The sequence below is a fragment of the Plodia interpunctella genome, chromosome 21 (genome assembly GCF_027563975.2).
Source record: "Plodia interpunctella isolate USDA-ARS_2022_Savannah chromosome 21, ilPloInte3.2, whole genome shotgun sequence".
NCBI lineage: Eukaryota > Metazoa > Arthropoda > Insecta > Lepidoptera > Pyralidae > Plodia > Plodia interpunctella.
The window spans coordinates 4,689,906-4,708,590 of NC_071314.1; the positions used below are offsets into that span (position 1 = coordinate 4,689,906).

Consider the following 18,685-nt stretch of genomic DNA (forward strand, 5'->3'; position numbering starts at 1 on the left):
TCTCCGACAGTCATTATAGTTCTCACTGAATCTTGTGCATAGACTGATTGTAACATACTGTAGATATTAAGTTTTTAATAAAAGTTAAACAAATTAAAAAATATATTCTCATTTATACTTCCAAATAAGTTGCTTGTTTAGAGAAACATCTAAGAGGAGTCAGATGGGGGTAGTCATAAAAGTAATATCAGACGCCTTTAGGCAAATTTAATAAAATGCGATACCATTGTTAGCAAAATACACTAGATCTGTCCATAAGGAGTACATCAAAGGATTTTGAACGAATTTTTTTAGCCCTCATTTATTTTCTACTTTTTACGACCCTTATAGTTCCTCTTTTCGGGTCGGGGTCAAATAAAATCTTGGATATTTGAGCAGTCCTTTATTTAGTGAAGGGGTGTGGCCTGTGGCGTGCTATGCAGAGCGCGCGGAGTGTGATGAAGTAGAGCAGCTCCACCGCGCTCATCACGCTGAACCCCATGCACAGGCCTAGCAGGCCGCCCGTGTTCGCTGGAGTTACAAAACTTATCTCACGCCGGTTGCACATCATCGCGGAAAAGTTCGCAGAAAAGTCGCAACTAATACATTAGAATAAAAACGCTCAGATGAGATTGTGAAACCTCTTTCATTTTTTCACTTTCTTTTCAGAGGAGATCTAAACTAATATTTATAGATGCCAAAGTTTGGATGTGAGTGAGGATGTGAGTAAGAAATGTGGATGATGTGAACTTTTGAACATTGATGTGTCACTTTATGCTAGGTTTGGGTCTAAAGTAAGAAATAATGATTCTTTCAAAAGCCCTGAAAATGGTTGTCTCTAGGCTACTGTCCAATAGCCCCTTATAAAGGCCCGGCCGTGATCTTTCTTATGAGGCATACACAGGAATACTTACACAGGAATTCAGTTAGGCCGAATATCTCCCCTTTGGTCAATCTCATGAACGTGTCATCTTCGAAGTAAAAGTGAACCACGAGCATATTTTCCCTGAAAACGAGAAATTATTATTATAACCCATCATAACCGGTCCAATGGTTTTGGCTCAGTAAATAGGATTCGCCACATAGATAAAATAATATATTATTCTTTTATCTATGATTCGACATTAGTATAGTTTTGGTAATCTTGTTCACCCAAGAAGCATTTAGTTTTTTGTATTATTTTTTGTGTTATCTCTTTTCTCTCACTTCACATTGCAATTTCTCTCTCATTTGTGGTTTGATCGCAGGGTGGTTTGATCGCAGGGTCCGCTTTATTAAAGTGCGTGTTTTCCATGTTGGTCTGGGAGCGAAATAAAAATACAGCTGTTTCTCTTCTCGCGCAAATTGACAAAATCAATCAAGGGAGAGATTCTGCCCGCCTGCGATGGGCTAGCAATCTGTCACTATTTAATCTCAATTCCACCAATAAGCCTTTGTACCGCAACTCTTGGCTCTATCCACCCCGTAAGGTATAAAGACGTGAGGCAGAATATATATAATGTACTCACGTGAAGTAGTCAATGGGTTTGGCGACCAGCTTGGCCAGACCCTGCACCAGCGCCTTGTTCAGCGGCGCAGTGCTCATGCGCTCGAAATAAGCGATCTCTGTGCACGCTGGCAGGCATTTTTCACATTCCTGTCCTGCTTTAAACATATATTTAACTAACTAAACTACAAACAACTACTAGCTGCGTCCCGGGCTTCGATCCCGTGGGAATTTCGGAATAAAAAGTACCCTATGTGTTATTCCAGGTTATATTCTACCCGTGCACCAAATTTCATAACAATCCGTCAAGTCCGCCTACAGCAACCTTCTCTGGCATGGCCAGCTTATAATTTCGCAGTAAAATGTTCATGTTCTGATAGAATTCTTGTTCGTTTCATGAATTCGTTTAACTATGGTTGTAGGTACTCACTTTTAGGCGTTATAATTGAAGTGTTGCTGTAACATTTTGCGTCCGCTTTGCCACAAACGCGAGTCGTTTTGTTCTCTGGAATACATTAAAAAGGGAAAAATGAGAATGAGAAGAATCATCGCTATTTCGATAAAAATCGCGAGATATAAGTAGAATTTACTTACTCGGCATATAATAATAAACACAGTCGCACAAATCCAACATGCCTTGGGCTTCACATTCCATTTCACAGTTCTTCAAAGTGTACGTCCTGTAAGATTAATATTGATATAGACAGAAAATGGAGCGGAGTAATCAATGCAATGGATAAGTGACATCCTCATGTACCTATAGTAGTTGTCATAGACCACCATTTGCTTCCGGTGAAGGAACACCGCGTGAGGAAACTTCGTGTGTCGTAAAAGATGATGACAATATACTAGTTTCGAAATACCTGTAAAATACCAGTTCCTTTTCGCTGGAGAACAGACAGAGGCGCTTGGTGACGTCGATAGACTTGAGGGCGTCGTAGGCGTCCAGGATCCGCGGCTGGATGGTCACTCGCGCCTCGATGCCGCTCCCATAGATCTCGCCCAAGTTCGCCATCTTGGGTGTTTCAGTCGGATTGTGGAGCAATATCTGTAAAAGTAAAAACAATTTACCATGTTAAAATCCTGAAATATTTATTATTTTCGTTCATGGATTCGCTAATGTCGCAATTCAGAGCGTCCGGAATCCGTCACCGTCCGACAAACGTTCACAGTAATGCATGTATCTTATTAATTTATCAATAAATATAAAACTCTTCCGTTACTGAGTGACTGAATGACTGACTGATTGACAGACAACATACAGCTGAAACTACTGGGCGTAGGAAGCTGAAATTTGGCATGTGGGTTCCCTGGGGAGTGTAGGGGAGGGAGCACTAAGAAGGGATTTCCTGAAATTCCCACGAGCAACGGATGGTGCAACGGTGGGCAAAAGCTAGTTTTTATTATATTTTTAAAAGTTTTACTGCACATATTTCTAGATACAGCATCATCATATGTTTTCGTGTACCTTAAATCCTGTGCTCTTCGTGGAGGAGCAATAGTATTCTTCAATATTAGCATCCAGTACCAAAGAGAGGCCATGGTTAGTCCCCACACCTATCAAATAACAAAACTTCAGTTTAAGTTAGAATATGTAATAGAATTAGAATATTAATCGAGATAGAACAAATGTGCTAAAATAGGAAATATAACGATAGTTGATGGTGCTGTGTTTTTCATACTCTTCTCTAACAATAGTAGTACCTTTCGGCCGCCAAGGAAAGCCATTTTCAGGAGAATTAGGCGGGTACCCATTTTCGGGAGTCCAGTCCACCGCTGGCAGCGGAAACGTCAAGTTCAGGTCGTTCAGGGATTTGCTGGTGGAAAGAAGACTAAGAGTTTAATTTTCTTCAAAAATATGGACCTCAACTGGTCACGAACAAGGACGATAAAGTCTTTGATCCCATCTGGTTATGAAAGATTCGACACAGCTCAAGGGCTCTTTTCATACCTCCATAAAGATTGGGTTTTGTTATGATTATTCTTGCTCTCCGTCTTGGACAAATTTACTTATTTAGTTTTCGCTAATTATTGTCAATACCACGTAACGCAATGAAACATGTGCCAGATTTTAAGTTAGACCATCTCCTATATAATTGTCAAAACCGCATCAAATTCCAAATCAAATTAGTTTTAGCGTGATGCGCGAAGAAACCTACAGACAGACGAAATTCTAAATAACAAATAATCTTACGGGTTACGGAACATCATCTCGCGATGCACGACGTTGAAGGTGCAGCAGAGGCCTTCGTCGGTCAGCTGCGCGTTGAACAGGTCCTGGCAGCTCTTCATCTCCGAGTTCCACTTACAGAGCGGGATCATCTCCGTGCACGGCTGGGTTACCTGGGATCAGGTGCAATGCTCATTGATTTCATTAAGTAGATGAAGTAGCAATGATTCTACAAGTACAATATACATAAAAAATAAAGTGCCTACAATATAATGGCGGGGTAAAAGTCATGTCAGATACCTTTAGGCGACTTAAATAAAATCTGACACCAGTGTTACCAATAACACACTCGATATGATCCTTCCGGACCATTATGTTGAATTCCAAAAATGTGGAATTCCAGTAATGTTGAATTCCAGAAATGTTCAGAATTCCAAATGATGATGTGATTTGGACGTCAATATTAATTATTATACAAAATGAATATAGGGAGATACTTTGTGTAAATTTCAACTATATACTGTACGAGATATCTGCTGTACCTCGCGCCGCCATGGGTTTGATTGCGAAAACTTAGTAAATGAGGTTTGTCTGGCAACTTTTAGGTACGGAACACTAAAAACCTACTACCTACTATACTAGTTCCACCTATTTATAGTAACAGCTATTAACATATACATATTTTACCTTATTATATATATTTATACCATTTCTTTCACAACTAGAAACTATAGCTATTGGCGTCTACAGTGTGCGCAAAGCCAGTTTTCCTTAGGCGCCTGCGCAGGCGTATTTATTATACTCGGAGTGCGAGAGATCTTTTCGACATCGGATGTTGACGCCCCGGCCACTTGACATCTAGAGTTATTGCACTAATTTCCTACGACAGGACAGCTTTATTTATAAAAGTAGGGTAGTCTTTAATACTTATACCGGCAGTTTTCAATATTTTTTAAGCTTTTCGCAATGTGTTGACTAATACAAATTTTGCAATAAATGGCCCTCCCTCACACCGTCTAACCTGTAGATTTTGTGTCCCACTGCTAAAAAAACGTCCTCATTTTTCTTCCATTCGTCTCCATTTATTGCTCTTACTCTGGCCATTTCGGTAAAAATTTATCGATATCGTCACGTCATCTCTCAGCCTAGTCTACCTATTCTTCTTAATGTCTTCATCTTTGCGTGTTGAGGGCAAATATGGTAGCTGCCTGATCACTTCAATAGTATGGTTTCATCAGAACCTGCTAAGTCTCGGGTCTTACGGTTATCTGATAGTTTTCATAACATAGTAACCTAATAACATGGTATGTCATACTCACATTTATAAGGAATGATCTGGTGCGGTCCCAGTCTGCGCCCCCTGCGATCTCGTCCTCAAATATATCAGCGTCAGTTTGCGGCACACATAGACTTTGTAGTAGCTTCTTGTCGACTGAATCTCTAAAAATGTAATTATAGCAAGGTGCCTATGAGAAAATATAATATATAAGAAAAGCTTGCAAGTTAAAAGTCGAAATCGCTTGGAAGTTAATAAATGATTTAGTTAGAACTAAATCATTTATTAACTTCCAAGCGATTTTGGCAACAGGCTGAGTTCGTACCTAGTTGTTTTTCAAAAGGCTATTTAACACCTTGGTCACTTTAGGACTTCGGTATTTAGCTTGTTTTATGTTTTGGTGAATAAAATAGATTATGTGCCTGAACTCCAAACGAATACCAATCATACCCATGCTTCAAATAGCTTTGCGCCACAGATTTCTTCGCCTGGTTGACGTTGCAGATGGTGAGGGCCGGGAAGGGCAGCTCCTCCAGCTGCATGTTCCGCGGGTTGATGCTCACGATCATGGGCGATGATCGCCATTTGGCGTACACGTTTAGGATGAAGAATGCCGCGCAGACCAGCGAGCAGCCGAACGCAGTCAGCCAAAAGAATCTGAGAAACCTTTTTGTAGTCATCACTTGGTTTAAATGATTCTATCTGTCTATGGTAATCTCATAATATGTAAGTTTAGAGAGTTAAAAAAATATGAACCCGATCGGTAATCGAACCCACGCCTATTGCCTATCCGGAACAGTAGTCTTCTGTCTATCGTATCGAGCTTTATTTTCCATCCGATAACCATTTGGCCGAATTATATGTATATGTACAAAGAAAATATTGTTAAATATTGTCAATTAGGAAGATAATAATGAAAGGTATTTTTGTAAGGTCAAAAATTATCGTATTGCGTATTTCACTAAGTTCTAGAATAGAGGGAAGTGGAAAAGGCCTGTGTTTGGTGCCACACATCTCATGACAATCGTACATAATAACTGCACGAAGAGACGGTATCTATTAACTGCATAAGGGGCTCCTGCCCTTATCTGTACTGTATAGTTTATTTATAATTTACATACTAAATAACACACTTTTACGCGCCCTGTATTAATAGCATTTAACTCTTTAGCTACATTTTGTTACATTTTGTAAGTATACTTCTCATAAATACTTGCCTTTCGAACCATGTCAATTTTTTGTCTCCAATATATCGAAGACCGTGCAGCGTCGAAGTCAATAGATACTCCCTAACATCGTTGCCGAGTGATTTCAAGTTATATTCCTCTTTGGCATGCCGAGGAGGTCTTTCCTATAATAAGTAAATAAAATATGTATTTCGAATAAATCCATAATTGTTAGCAACATTGACCTCCGTGACTATTAGACAAAAACCATCTATATGGGTAGAGTTGCCAACTTTGAAGTGAACTAGAGACCGCCGCCCCGGCTTCGCCTATGTTAATCCAGAAGGTTTCCTCTATTTATAGGCCAAATTTCACCAAAAGCGGACCAATAGTTTATGAGTTTATTCTTTACGAACAATAGCCAAAAAAAAAACATAAAATATAACGGGAATTAATTAAAAAATATAGTATCTATCAATAAAATATTATACTCGTACATTATTATACATTAATAAATATTTTTTATTGTGTTCAGCTTTAAATATTATTTTTAGGAGCGCTTATTAATGCTGATACTATATTGTTTTATATACTATAGACACCTATATAGTAGGATACTATATTATATAGGTACCAAGGTTGGCAACCCTATATACAGGCCTCTGCAAACATTCCTGATTTTTTACTTTAAGATGGAATTTTAAAAAAAAGTAACTGCTGAGTCAGGCAGGGAGAACTTACTTCACTCCTATTTCTAGGTATTGGCAGTTTAGATTCCCAAACATACCATGGAGGAGGCTCACGGATGGGGTTGGTTGTCCAATAATTTTGCTATGAAATCACAAACATAAATTATACATTTTCTTTGGTCTACTCAAGCCAAAATGATTAATAGAATGTATTGGATCACGAATATATTTTTGAACATATTTTCATTTTTAATAGAATTACTAACCTTGCGAAAAGTTTCAGCGGTCTTTTTTTTCGTAGGCATACCGAAGAGAGGATAGACCATAATTAGGACTGAGTCATAGTGCGCACGTAAAGACCGATTGTCCCAACAAACCGATCGAAAATGTAAACTCGATCGCTAACCCAATTTCACATTATTGCTGTTTGCCCAGTAATTGTTTGATTGCGACTTTTCAGTGATGGATTGACAATTCGCCGCCTCTGCTGGCTTTCCATGGAAAATTATACGCTTTCGGGTCACTTTTTATTCCAATTTATCGTAATCACAATGTGTTCGGCGACACTTGAAAGTAATAACTTTGAAGTGTTGCCGAGTACATTATTATGTCAATTAGTACTGAATTTTTTTTAGATATTCATTGGTGATTAGATAAAAAGTGTTTCATTCGTTGAAATCAGTAGCAAAGTTTTTTGTTTACCTATTAAATAATGGCTAATGTTATAAAGATCAAAATCATCACACAAAATGTTTCGCAGCCTATATACAGAGAACAGACTTCGTGTCTCGTATTTTACAAAATGTTGTTATTCACTGGATATATTTTTCCCAGTTCCCAGTCCAAACGTCTAGAGCCAACGTTCCTTGCTTTATCTAGATCTGGAGCTTAGGTACCAGTTATCATCAGTTTAAAGCCTAAACTGATATTCATCGCAAGTTCATATCATCAAATTAATTTTAATGTTAATGCGATTTGTTTCCTGAAATATAAAATGCATTTGCATCGATATTTATGGCCTGCTGCACTAATTTGCGAGTTTTTTTGATTTTAACAGTCTTTACAATGTGGTATCAGAACACTGACTAAGGATGATATATAACTACTGGAACTATTCTACACCTCTGTATAATATAGATGCTTGGAAGAGGGAGAGAGCTGTGAAATCCCTATATGGAAAAGTTATTGTTGCTTATCATTTACCTAGGCTATGTGTCCCTTAATCACCTCACACGACTAGTTTAGGTTCTAATGTTTGATTTCTACATTATCGATGTTTTGCGCCGTGCCTGCCCCGTTCGGTATCTATTCTGGAGATCGCAGCGTTATCGCCATTGTCACGCCACGGTTGCGAGACTGCACGCCGATGGTCATGCACACCACAACATAATTGATGCACGTTTTAATTTAACTCACTGTTTACAAATTATCTGATTTAATCATAACGTATTTAATGAGGTTTTTGGTTCTGATTCATCAATGAAAATCTAGATATGGAAATTAATTGCAATTTAGTTTGTATTAACGCTATCCTGTTATTTACTGTATTTTGATGAACATGATTAATGCAAACAGGATTTGTACATTAACATTTTTATCCAAATTTATCTTATATAGGATGGACAGAACCATTGTTTTTTGGATCATGCCTATCTATACTTATTTAGCGAATTGTGGGACAGAATTATATTGAAGAAACGCAGTAGTTAATCAAAACTAATAAGCCCGTTAATTTGTCTTGGTTTTTTAACGCAAAATCGAAAAATGCGGAAATGATGTATTTATATAAATGGCTATTTTTTTAGGTATAAATACATAAAGGAAATCATCAGTTTAGTGTTCTGCTCGTTTTGTTCCTATGACTTTACATATAATCTGTCTCAAAAGTCTACCAGTCTAGAACCAATTAATCAGACCATTGTGCTTACATTTGTTTAGTAATCAAGTTAATTCAAGCGACGCTATCGCACGTTATTTTGCAATTTTATTATCAGCTAAAACCATCTCTGTTAAACGCATTTTACCAGATGGCCTTGTTTTATTTATGTGTCGGGTGAGTAACTCAAACACTGGAATGTTTTCCGTTTCATATAATTCGTTTATTACGCATACATACAATTATTATGTACAAAATGTTCGTTCAATAGAATTTCCTTATAAAAGTAACAAAAAGCCACAAGGATAGAATAGGCTGACGCACTTGCACTTTGAAAAGTTCCTAAAAGAAGAGGAGATCGGAGGAAGAAACAACCTTCTAGACGTAGACCTAGAGCGTAATGGCACAGACGCGGCCGACGCGACCGCGAGCTACGGGCTAGGGCTGCGTCCAGCCGGCCGCGGGGAAGAAGAGGAAGAGCTTCACCAGTGCTGTTGGGGCGCGTGGGCGGGCGCGGCGTGTGCGGCCTGCGAGTGCGCGGCCAGGTGCGCGGCGCGCGCGGCCGCCACCTCGGGCGTGTCCAGGATGCCGGAGCCGTCCTGCGCCAGTCTGATGTTAGCGGCCTGGTGGGCGGCGTTGCCTTGCCATGAGGGAGCACCGTTCCATTGCTGGGCGGGCGCGCTCCATTGCTGCTGCTGGGCGGGAGCGTTCCACTGCTGTTGGGCGGGAGCGTTCCACTGCTGTTGCGCAGGAGCGGCAGATTTGGCGGCAGACAAGGCGGCGAGGTGAGCGGCACGGGCCTGAGCTACTTCAGGGGTTTCAGCCACGGGGGCGGGGGCTTGGCCGGCGGCGTTCCACGCGGGGGCGGCGGGGGCAGCGTTCCAGGCGGGAGCGGCGTTCCATTGTTGGGCGGGGGCGGCGTTCCATTGTTGGGCGGGGGCGGCGTTCCACTGTTGAGCGGGGGCGGCATTCCACTTGGGCTGTTCAGCGCGCTGCCAGTACTCCTCGTTGTCCCAAGCGGGGTTGTAGGAGCCGTCGTCTTGTGGGTTGGGGTTGTTCTGGGCGGCCTGCTGAAGGGCGGAGAGGTGGGCGGCGCGCGCCTGCGCAACCTCGGGCGTGTCGAGGATGTTGCGACCGTCCTGCGACAGCGCGATGTTAGCGGGCGGGCCGGCCCAGCCGCCGTTTGCGTGTGCGCCGCACGCCAACGCTAAACACGCTACAACGATCTGCAACAAACAAATAAGTTCATTCATCTTTCGTTTTCACGTACTTTTTCGTATGCAAGACGCAACGACGTTTGGTTGATATCAGACAGAGAAAGACTTGATATATATAGAGAAGCATTGATATTATTTTTTTAAATTCGACGACTAGCACAGTTTCGAGATTCCGTGTCATAACACAGAATCTAGAAACTGTTGTTAATGTTGTATCATGTTAGAATTGCCTTTGATAGCGAATTGCATATATATGCAATTCGCTATCAAAGGCGCTCTGATATATATCAGAAAATGTGTTCAGTTGTATCTGATCTAACAGAACCAGTTGTATTCAACGTTTTGCATATCCCGCGCTAACCAGATAATATTCATAGTTATTGCTGGTAAAGGTACAATATTTGCGAGTAATTGCCGCGTTTCTTGTTCGTAGCCCTTCATTATGGCTGTTACAAGTCGATACAATATTTATAATTCCAGTTGTCGATGATAAGTCGCCCTCGTTTAGTCAGGTGGCGGGACTTTGTGCTAGTGCTACGACAATTGCAAGTAAGAAGTAAGCATTGACCGACATTGAGTAAGACAGAATTGTCGTGTCGTGTGCAGATCAGATTATGAACAGCGTATAAATAACATGATTTGTCTCGTTTCTAGTGCAAGTGAACGATAAAAATCATTAAACGAATATTGTTATTTAAATGCGAAATTGGTTTCTTAATGGTTCATTCGACATGACCAATAAAATATAAAACAAATTGTAAAGTCGTAATTCTGATACGCGTTGATAGACAAGACTGATAGACAACGGATATAGAAATGGATAAAATATTAGATGCATTAACAAGAGCTAACTTTAGCAAATGTACGAGTATTTCACAAATAAGTCGTCCAGACACCCACGAGGTTTGGTTTGCATTGGTTGTGGGCTGGGAGTCGATTCTGCTAATGTTGAGATAATATCGCGTTTCAATACTAGATCTTATTACGTGTAAATAAGAACTACAATTGAGACACGATAATAACGTCAGCAGAATCTACACCCTGATCCGTTGTATTTGGCACTAAACTGCTTTAGCCGCACCGACTGTAATACTATTTATGATAACACTAATTCGCTTATAGACAATATTTAAAGCAGCAAGCTATTTATTGATACAAGGTAGTTGCGACCTGTCTCTTTTGTAAGTTCTTTAATAAATGTTGTTATATATTATCTTAATTCTGATGCAAATGGTATATACCATTATCATTTACAAATAAAGATATGATTTAAGTCAGTCTAAACGTTTTGCATGGGTATGAGGACTTGTAATATTTTCGCTTTAAATTCTTTATTGTCTCGTTTATGTAGATAAAATAACGGTAAGTTAGCGGAGCAAGTGACAACAGAGACAAAGAATGCAGGGCTGGTCAGTTAAAGTCATTGTCAATGTAACCATTCTGAAACTGCCCTTTTACGGACAGGACATAATGTTAAGGAGAAACCTGTCGGCCGATGACATCACATCTACAGCTCTTTGTCTTTAATTAATGTTTTCGACACTCGTCATGTACACTGGTACAAATTCCATTAATGTTACATATTTTAGCTTTTCAATGTATTTTAAGCTACACGTCTGAATTAATTGGTTTGTTTTGTTTACACTTCCACATAAAATTCATATAGGTAAGTACTCTTATTTACAAATTAATTTCACAATTTACGCCTTACGTTAACTAGATTATGAAGTTATGTAGATAATCCTAATCGAATTATGATATAAATCGCATTAAATGTACCATTATAAGCTATTTAAATGTTAACGAAGTGATCATAAATTGTAGTTACACTTGGGTTTGGGTAAATTTCTCATTCATGCTGACGCGACGGTAATGGGCAATCATTTTAACCGTAACAGATTTTTCGCAGAGAACGTCAATATTTATTATATTCAAAGGGTTCCTAACTATTCTTACATATGTAACGAAAAGAGTTAATGGTCCATTACTAGACACAAGTGATTCTGAATTGCTTTTTTATTTTCACATTGTGATGGCACTCTTTAGAATATTCAAGAAGTGCCGTAAAATGGAGCGCAGTAAATTGATGGAGACGCAGCGAGATGAGTGCATGGTCTCGGAATTTGCGGCGACTTGAACCGTGTCAGGGCCCGGCCGACAGGGCTTGGCGGATCACCTCGCCGGCCCTTCGGACGGCTCATCGTAGTTCTTATTATTCATTGCAGGTAGGTATGCAACTGTGCACAACTATTTTGCCGTTTTGTTTTCTTACATTTTGCAGATTGATTTCCAGTAGAATAACTAAGCATGGAGAAGAAGCAGTGCATAATTAAATATTTTGTTGTAGTTGTACCTAAATAGTATAATAAATCCCCATTTAGAATTCGAATTGGAAGTTACAAATACCACAGAATAACTTGTAACGATTTAACGTCAAATCTATTCGTATCTCTCAGTAAATCGTCAATCACGCACAGAACAAATCGATTCTCTGGTTTCCAATTTCAGCAAATTGATATCCATCCGAATAAAGCAAGTCGGTCATTGAGTGAACGGCGCCAAGGTCTGAAGGCCACTTGAAGGTCGCGGAGCAGGAAGTGAACCTTCCGGACCTGCCCACCGTCACATTCTGAGACTGGTTACCCTCGATTGTCAACCACTAGTGCAGTTCCACTTTTTTTTTCCCCGACTGTTATGGAATCTAGTGCGTGAGACGGAATGAAAGTACCTAGCTATAGCGAAACTAAGCAGCGTGGCGACTGAAAGAGTCAAGTCAGTCAAGATTTTTTTCCAAATCGACGATATTGTGGTCGTAAGGACCATATCAAGTGTCCATGAAATTATATTTGCGTAAAATGTCTGTGCTGAAGATCATACGTTAAAAATGATGAATACTTATATTGTTTGATGGAGATGACGAAAATCAGCAAAATTACCAGGATTAAATATCATTACATGGAGAAAAACAATAAACAAGTGAAGCGAACAAAACAATCAATAAATAAATTACTTGAACCCACAGCTATTTCCACATGACACATATCCAGTCAACATTTTATTTCTTTATGAATAAAACCGACACGTAAGTGTTAATAGCCCGGTAAATCATCTCGCCGCTGACACCTTCCATCCTCATTACATTGATTTTGCCCCTGATTGTCGAGTATTGCCACTGAGGAAACAATAATTTAAAATTTTAAAAGTTAAAACCTACCTCGTATACTTCTGCTCGATAGTCAGAATTTTTATTGGCGATTAATTTAATACTGACCTTCTGAAGTTTAAACATTATGGCTGATGCAACTCGCCTACGCGTGGAGTCATGAACAAGTGACTACCTTGTTACCATTATAAGAATGCATCGATTGAATTTAGTGAATTTTGTGTCGCTAGTGGAGTGCTCCATATTATAATTAGGGTATCGGTATCGATTGAAGTGCCTCGGGCATGCGCGTGGGCACTGTGGCAAATAGTGGGTATGCCCTTCTAAATTGGTGCGCGAAGGAATGCAGACAAAAAGCCTGGGTGAGCGGCGGCCGGCGACACCGTGGACACGGCTGCTAGGCGTGCCCTCACTGACTGATCACGATGTGATCTGATCAATTAGGGATGAACGTATCGATAAATATAACACTGATAATAATTAATTTAAACAATAGCTGTTAAAACAATAGTTGACAAAGGTGGCCGACGTCTTTGAAAAAGATTTAGCGTACATATTTAATTTTTAATTGCACTGGGCACTCAAATTACTGAATCTATAATTATCCCATTTATCTGCTATGGTAAAATAATCCATAAACTTTGACTTGTACTAAATAAGTAGTAGATATGTCTTATTACATAGAGTTAAAGTAAAGTCGTGATGAGAGCATTACTAAGCTGTCACAAACAAATTTCTGTAAACAATTTGTTGCTGTATCTAAACGAAGCAAAATTTACTTGAATCTATTAGTGTCACTGTTAAATTACAAAAAGATAGCATACAATACTTGACGAGTTGGCAAAATGAAAAGAAGACTCCATAAAAATTAGTACGTATCAAGACCTATGTCATGCATTCATGACACAAGAAGAGTGGGCTTCGTGTGGTTGCAGACAACAGTTTGATGTGTCTATACCCACTAGGATTTCTTGAGGTAGACCTATGTATTGGATCCACCGATTTGATGTAGTATTTTAGTGAAGTGTGTTTAAGTCCTCCTTTCACGTCAAAATCTAATGCTCCGGATTCAATCATCAAATGCATTGGATTTAGTTTTTGCTATGAATGGATATAGTTGGAGAGTGCATAGATTATCGCGAGTGGAGCCGCGGGTAACATCTAGAATGTCATAAAGTGTATGTACTAAGGTATGACATACTGCAAAGAAATAAAAGCCCCTAACATTGTTATTTTATTAATGCTGAGATGAGAATACTTAAATGTGTATATACATATTTCTATTTTCGCAAGATATGTGGTATAGGTACATGTGGTTAATTCACCGGTTGACATTGCAGTCATAAATGGAGCACAACTTACTAGATAGGTGACAGCGCTATGTTAGGATGTGGGTGACGTGATATAACGATCGACCTTTGCATGCGGAGAAGGTCACTTGTCAACGGAGGAAGAAAGGCATTAGTTATTTATATGGATTTGAAGACAATTAAGAATGAAAATGAAAAATCGTTTAACGAAACAGTAAATAATAATTTAGGTTTTGTTTCTTAAAATCACAACTGTACTGAGTTAGAGCAATCATATCGATTTTTCGATGTAGAAATCCTAAAGTCCTAAAATATACGAAGTAAATCAAAGTATGCATTGAAAAATAATGAAATAAAGAGTTACCTATACTAACCAAATAACATAAAATAAGCTACTACATAAAATTAACACCTAATCAAATAATTAAGGAATATACCTAAATGAAATATAGAAGGACCAATTTATCAGCATATTCTCACGTTCCAACGAAAATTATAGCAAGTCGACTGTGACCGTCCCGCGGCAGTAATTACAGCGACGGCTTCAGCCGAGACTTAGCGTTGGCCAATCAATAATTCCAGCTGATCTAATCTAGATTTAATTATCATTTCATTATTATGATTGAAGGGTTTTGGTGGGTAGGTACATGATGAATGGATTGTACAGGTGTGACGATCGATGGAATGAATTTCGTTTGTCCTTTATAGACTGAATATCAAATGGAGATGGTCAGAAGACTTTAAATCATGTGAAGGGTTGAAAGGAAGACTGTTCATGCTACGGGCTCGTCTATAAGAGTAAAAATAGTTTAAATTAATGAATAATTAATTAAAACTAGTAGCTTATGAGACCTTTGGGTTTGAAGCAACGTGATTATCATTTCAGTTTATGAACTGATCCAGTAGATTTCCCTGCGGCTAGTGGCCTTTCAACGAGGTTTATGCTATTTGGATTGATGTGCAACGAGAATATTTAAATTATATATATAGGTATAATGCTTTTACTCCACATCTTCACAAATTCAAATTAATAATATTTTAAATTGAAACATAAAAACCGAAGAAGATGGGTTGACAACACTAGTGCCTGGTTTTATACGAATAAGTTAGCTAAAGATATAGTACCTACTATCGAACTTCAGCACAAAAAAATGTTTGTCAACCAGACAGAAACCCTCAAGCCTCATTCCCTAGGGAGACCTATATTTTTTTAAAAATGGTATATATATGGCCCTTCTGGCATAATAGGGACCAACACTGAATGAGTTTCTTTCGGCATTTCTTCTCAGCAGTGGTCGTTCCGAAATGCTAGTAGTTTGTAGCTTTGGTAAACATCATTTATTTTAGAATATGACGTGAAAAAGTGCCTGTGAAGGCCTAATTTCTGAATAAATGATTTGATTTTGATTTTGATCAAGTGGGGATTCTAGTAAGGGTGATATTCCATCCGCTCAGTCCACGTCTTTGTTTAGTTCGTAGACACAAGTAAAACAAAGCACAATGCGTAGGGCTAAGGACAGCCCGCCGGTGAGGCAAGTCAACTTTCAGTGACATTGACATGGGGCGGTCGGCGCTCGTGCTCTGATTCGTAGCCGCGGACCTTAACCGCAATGGTTTATAGTTATTGCAAAAAAACCAAATCGTTACATTTCATTTTAATATCGAGTTTTCCGGCTTCGCGAGGTCATTAACACGCAATTGGCTTTCAGCGTTAACAATGAGTTTTGCATATCATTTTTTACACGCACATCTACGATTTTTGAAATAAATTCTGCTAATTGAGGAATATCTAGGTATATAGTCATATATCTGACTCAATTAAATCATACAATATGGAAAAAGCAAGTAAATGTATAAGACAATACAATAGAATGATAAGACAATACGACACAATATGATAAGAAAAACATACATAATATTCTGAATACGTGGTGTTAAGAATTTCTTTTTTGTCCCCAGTTATAAGTGCCTATATGGAGTTAATCTACTAACAACACGTAACCAACGATTCACGTCTAGTATGTATTTTATTTGTTTACTTACATGAACTTCTAAGGAAGTAAACGATACACTTATTTATGTTGTAAATAACAACGTAAAAAATATAAACACAAACCACGTAACAACGACAGAAAGTACTTTTTGAGTGTAGAATTTAAATATTTCTTAACTAAATACCAATATAAAAATTCAGGAGGGGTTCTTTTAAAACGTAATTGAGGACGAAGGAAGGCTAAGAGATGAACTGAATGAAAAAACATATTCACGCAGGTGAAGCCGAGGGTAAAAGCTAGATGGATGATGAATGCTAATTAGTTGTAAAATAAAATGGAAACAAGTGAAGGGCCGTGTGTCGTGACCGAAACAACCACGTGATGCGTAATTTGGCGTGAATTTTACGCAATGTGATAAAAGATAGTTACAAGTTTTTAGTAGTTATAAAAAAAGTTGGGAATGCTAAAGAGCACGCGACCGTAAACTAAAATCTAGTTTGTAAAAATTACCGGGAAAAATATTTTCGTTGTACAAATGGAAAGCGATCGATAGATTTAATTAAGTCGCTGAAACAAAAGAACTTCGCGGAGTAAACTAAATTTGACAATTGCTCCGGTTTAAATTTATATCTTTATTTACTTAGACTGTACTTTGTATGTAATAACTATTTTCACAAATTTTCGTAAGAGTCTTATTTAATTTCACATAGATTCAAACAAAGAGCCATTGATCCTAATGCACACGAGATAAAATACAGCCTAAAAATTGTTTATTTGAAGTTGTATTATAAAATCGCTACTGATTTGCATTTAACGTTAATTTGTTATTATTTATTGACATAACCCGTGCAGTAATTAGGGTTTGAGGACTTGATATAACGTTAACTCCGGCGGATTTCCGCCGTGAGTGTGGCAAGGCTGAGGCAACTGCATTTTTCCTTTTTGTATAATTAGTAGCAAAATGTTAGGAATTTGCTAAATAGAGCGCAAAGTCGTTAGACATCGCCAGTGCGTCGTCTGACAATGACCTGGACATTTGAAGTCCAGTTCATTTATTACTGGATTAGACCAGTATATCACAAAGCACAAGTATGGTAAATCTAATGTCTAATGTATTCTCTTCATATAAAATAATGTTTAGTCTTATGTACAAATTTTTTGATTGATTTAACGAAAAACAATAAAAAAAGAGAACTGATATTATCTTTCAATTTGCATATCACACTCTATAATTTTCAATTGCTTAATTATTAAATCATAGCACCGAAATATGTAAATATCCTTAATTGCTGTTTGTTACACATTCCAGCCGCGGAACACCTGACTGCGCCAACACACGTTATTAAATTAAAATATATCTTTTACGGATCTAATCTCGTGTTCTATTAAATTCATATTGTGTTTAGTATTGTGAAAGACACCCACTGTTGCTGAGTTGTTATGCGTTATAGAGGTCAGGTGTCCCACAGAGCTCAGGATGTTGGGCAAGGCAGGGCTCGACACAAAGTACTGCTCACCGATATCAGATTTAACAACAATAAATTAAGCTATCTAGAGCTATGACCGGCGCGGGCGCACCGTTTATCAAACGAACGGCACAGTAACATTTCCATAAATCTCCAACGTATCATTTGATCGACCGAAACCGATAACTCTTATCAATTTGAAAAATTTAAATGCAAAGAAAAAGTTACTGTCCCTTCAGATGATGTGATATTTTTATAAGAAAAGTACTTACCATGGAGTTCATTTTGGAAAGAAGTTAGCACGAAAGTGAAAGAGAAGAAAAGAATGAAATTTGTTTTTGTTAGATCGATTTATAGCGCTGATGGAAGACTGAAGTGTCTTCCAGGATTCGCTATGTTGAAGTGCAACTTGCGTCTGGTGGAAATGAGGGCGGGAGCTAGGTTATATACGTCTGCGCGCGCGCAGAGGGGGTGCGCGCGCTTGGACCCGCCGCGAACGTGAAAGTCTTGGGACATGCCATTGATAAAACAAGCAAATATCATAACATTTCAATGGCAATCGGCTGTGTGGCAGCGTGTGACGCTGATGTGGTTTTATTACAACTTGCACGCATCATTGATGCATTTTATTTTTCAGTGTCAATCGCCGTTTCAGCAGTGATCTCTCAATTCAAAGTTACATATTGTAATATCGCTAAATTGTATATGGTTACTATATACGAGATAATCATAGCATAGCAACATAGGTGTTCTACTTTTTCGAGGAGATCAATAAATCAGTTCTCGGCCGATGTAAATTTACGAGGTGTCAGTGATGCCATTAAATTTTGTGTTACCATTTGTTTTAATTGGAATTAATTGTTCGTTATTTATATATAGTTGTTTATGTGACA

The 18,685-nt window shown here is 38.5% G+C and overlaps 2 protein-coding genes across 5 annotated transcripts; both read right to left on the reverse strand.

The window, feature by feature from the left end:
* Window positions 1-295: 295 nt before the first annotated feature.
* Window positions 296-7,391, reverse strand: LOC128679272 (pickpocket protein 28-like). Of its 4 annotated transcripts, none has more exons than XM_053761392.2 (14): window positions 7,033-7,391; window positions 6,819-6,908; window positions 6,129-6,262; window positions 5,362-5,568; window positions 4,955-5,075; window positions 3,660-3,808; window positions 3,170-3,282; window positions 2,934-3,022; window positions 2,329-2,513; window positions 2,060-2,145; window positions 1,896-1,970; window positions 1,488-1,623; window positions 894-985; window positions 296-510 (listed from the first exon to the last, which is right to left on the reverse strand). In XM_053761392.2, exons 1-14 carry the CDS (start codon window positions 7,090-7,092, stop codon window positions 383-385), a joined length of 1,665 nt encoding a protein of 554 aa, XP_053617367.1. In that variant the 5' UTR covers window positions 7,093-7,391; the 3' UTR covers window positions 296-382. The 4 variants fall into 4 exon arrangements, with proteins under 4 accessions (XP_053617367.1, XP_053617369.1, XP_053617368.1 ...); XM_053761393.2 differs by having other exon boundaries at window positions 297-510; window positions 1,488-1,620; XM_053761395.1 differs by having other exon boundaries at window positions 447-578.
* A 1,450-nt stretch (window positions 7,392-8,841) lies between these two features.
* LOC128679273 (pupal cuticle protein-like) lies at window positions 8,842-18,228 on the reverse strand. Its single transcript, XM_053761396.2, has 2 exons — window positions 18,065-18,228; window positions 8,842-9,868 (listed from the first exon to the last, which is right to left on the reverse strand). Exons 1-2 carry the CDS (start codon window positions 18,074-18,076, stop codon window positions 9,125-9,127), a joined length of 756 nt encoding a protein of 251 aa, XP_053617371.1. The 5' UTR covers window positions 18,077-18,228; the 3' UTR covers window positions 8,842-9,124.
* Window positions 18,229-18,685: the final 457 nt, after the last annotated feature.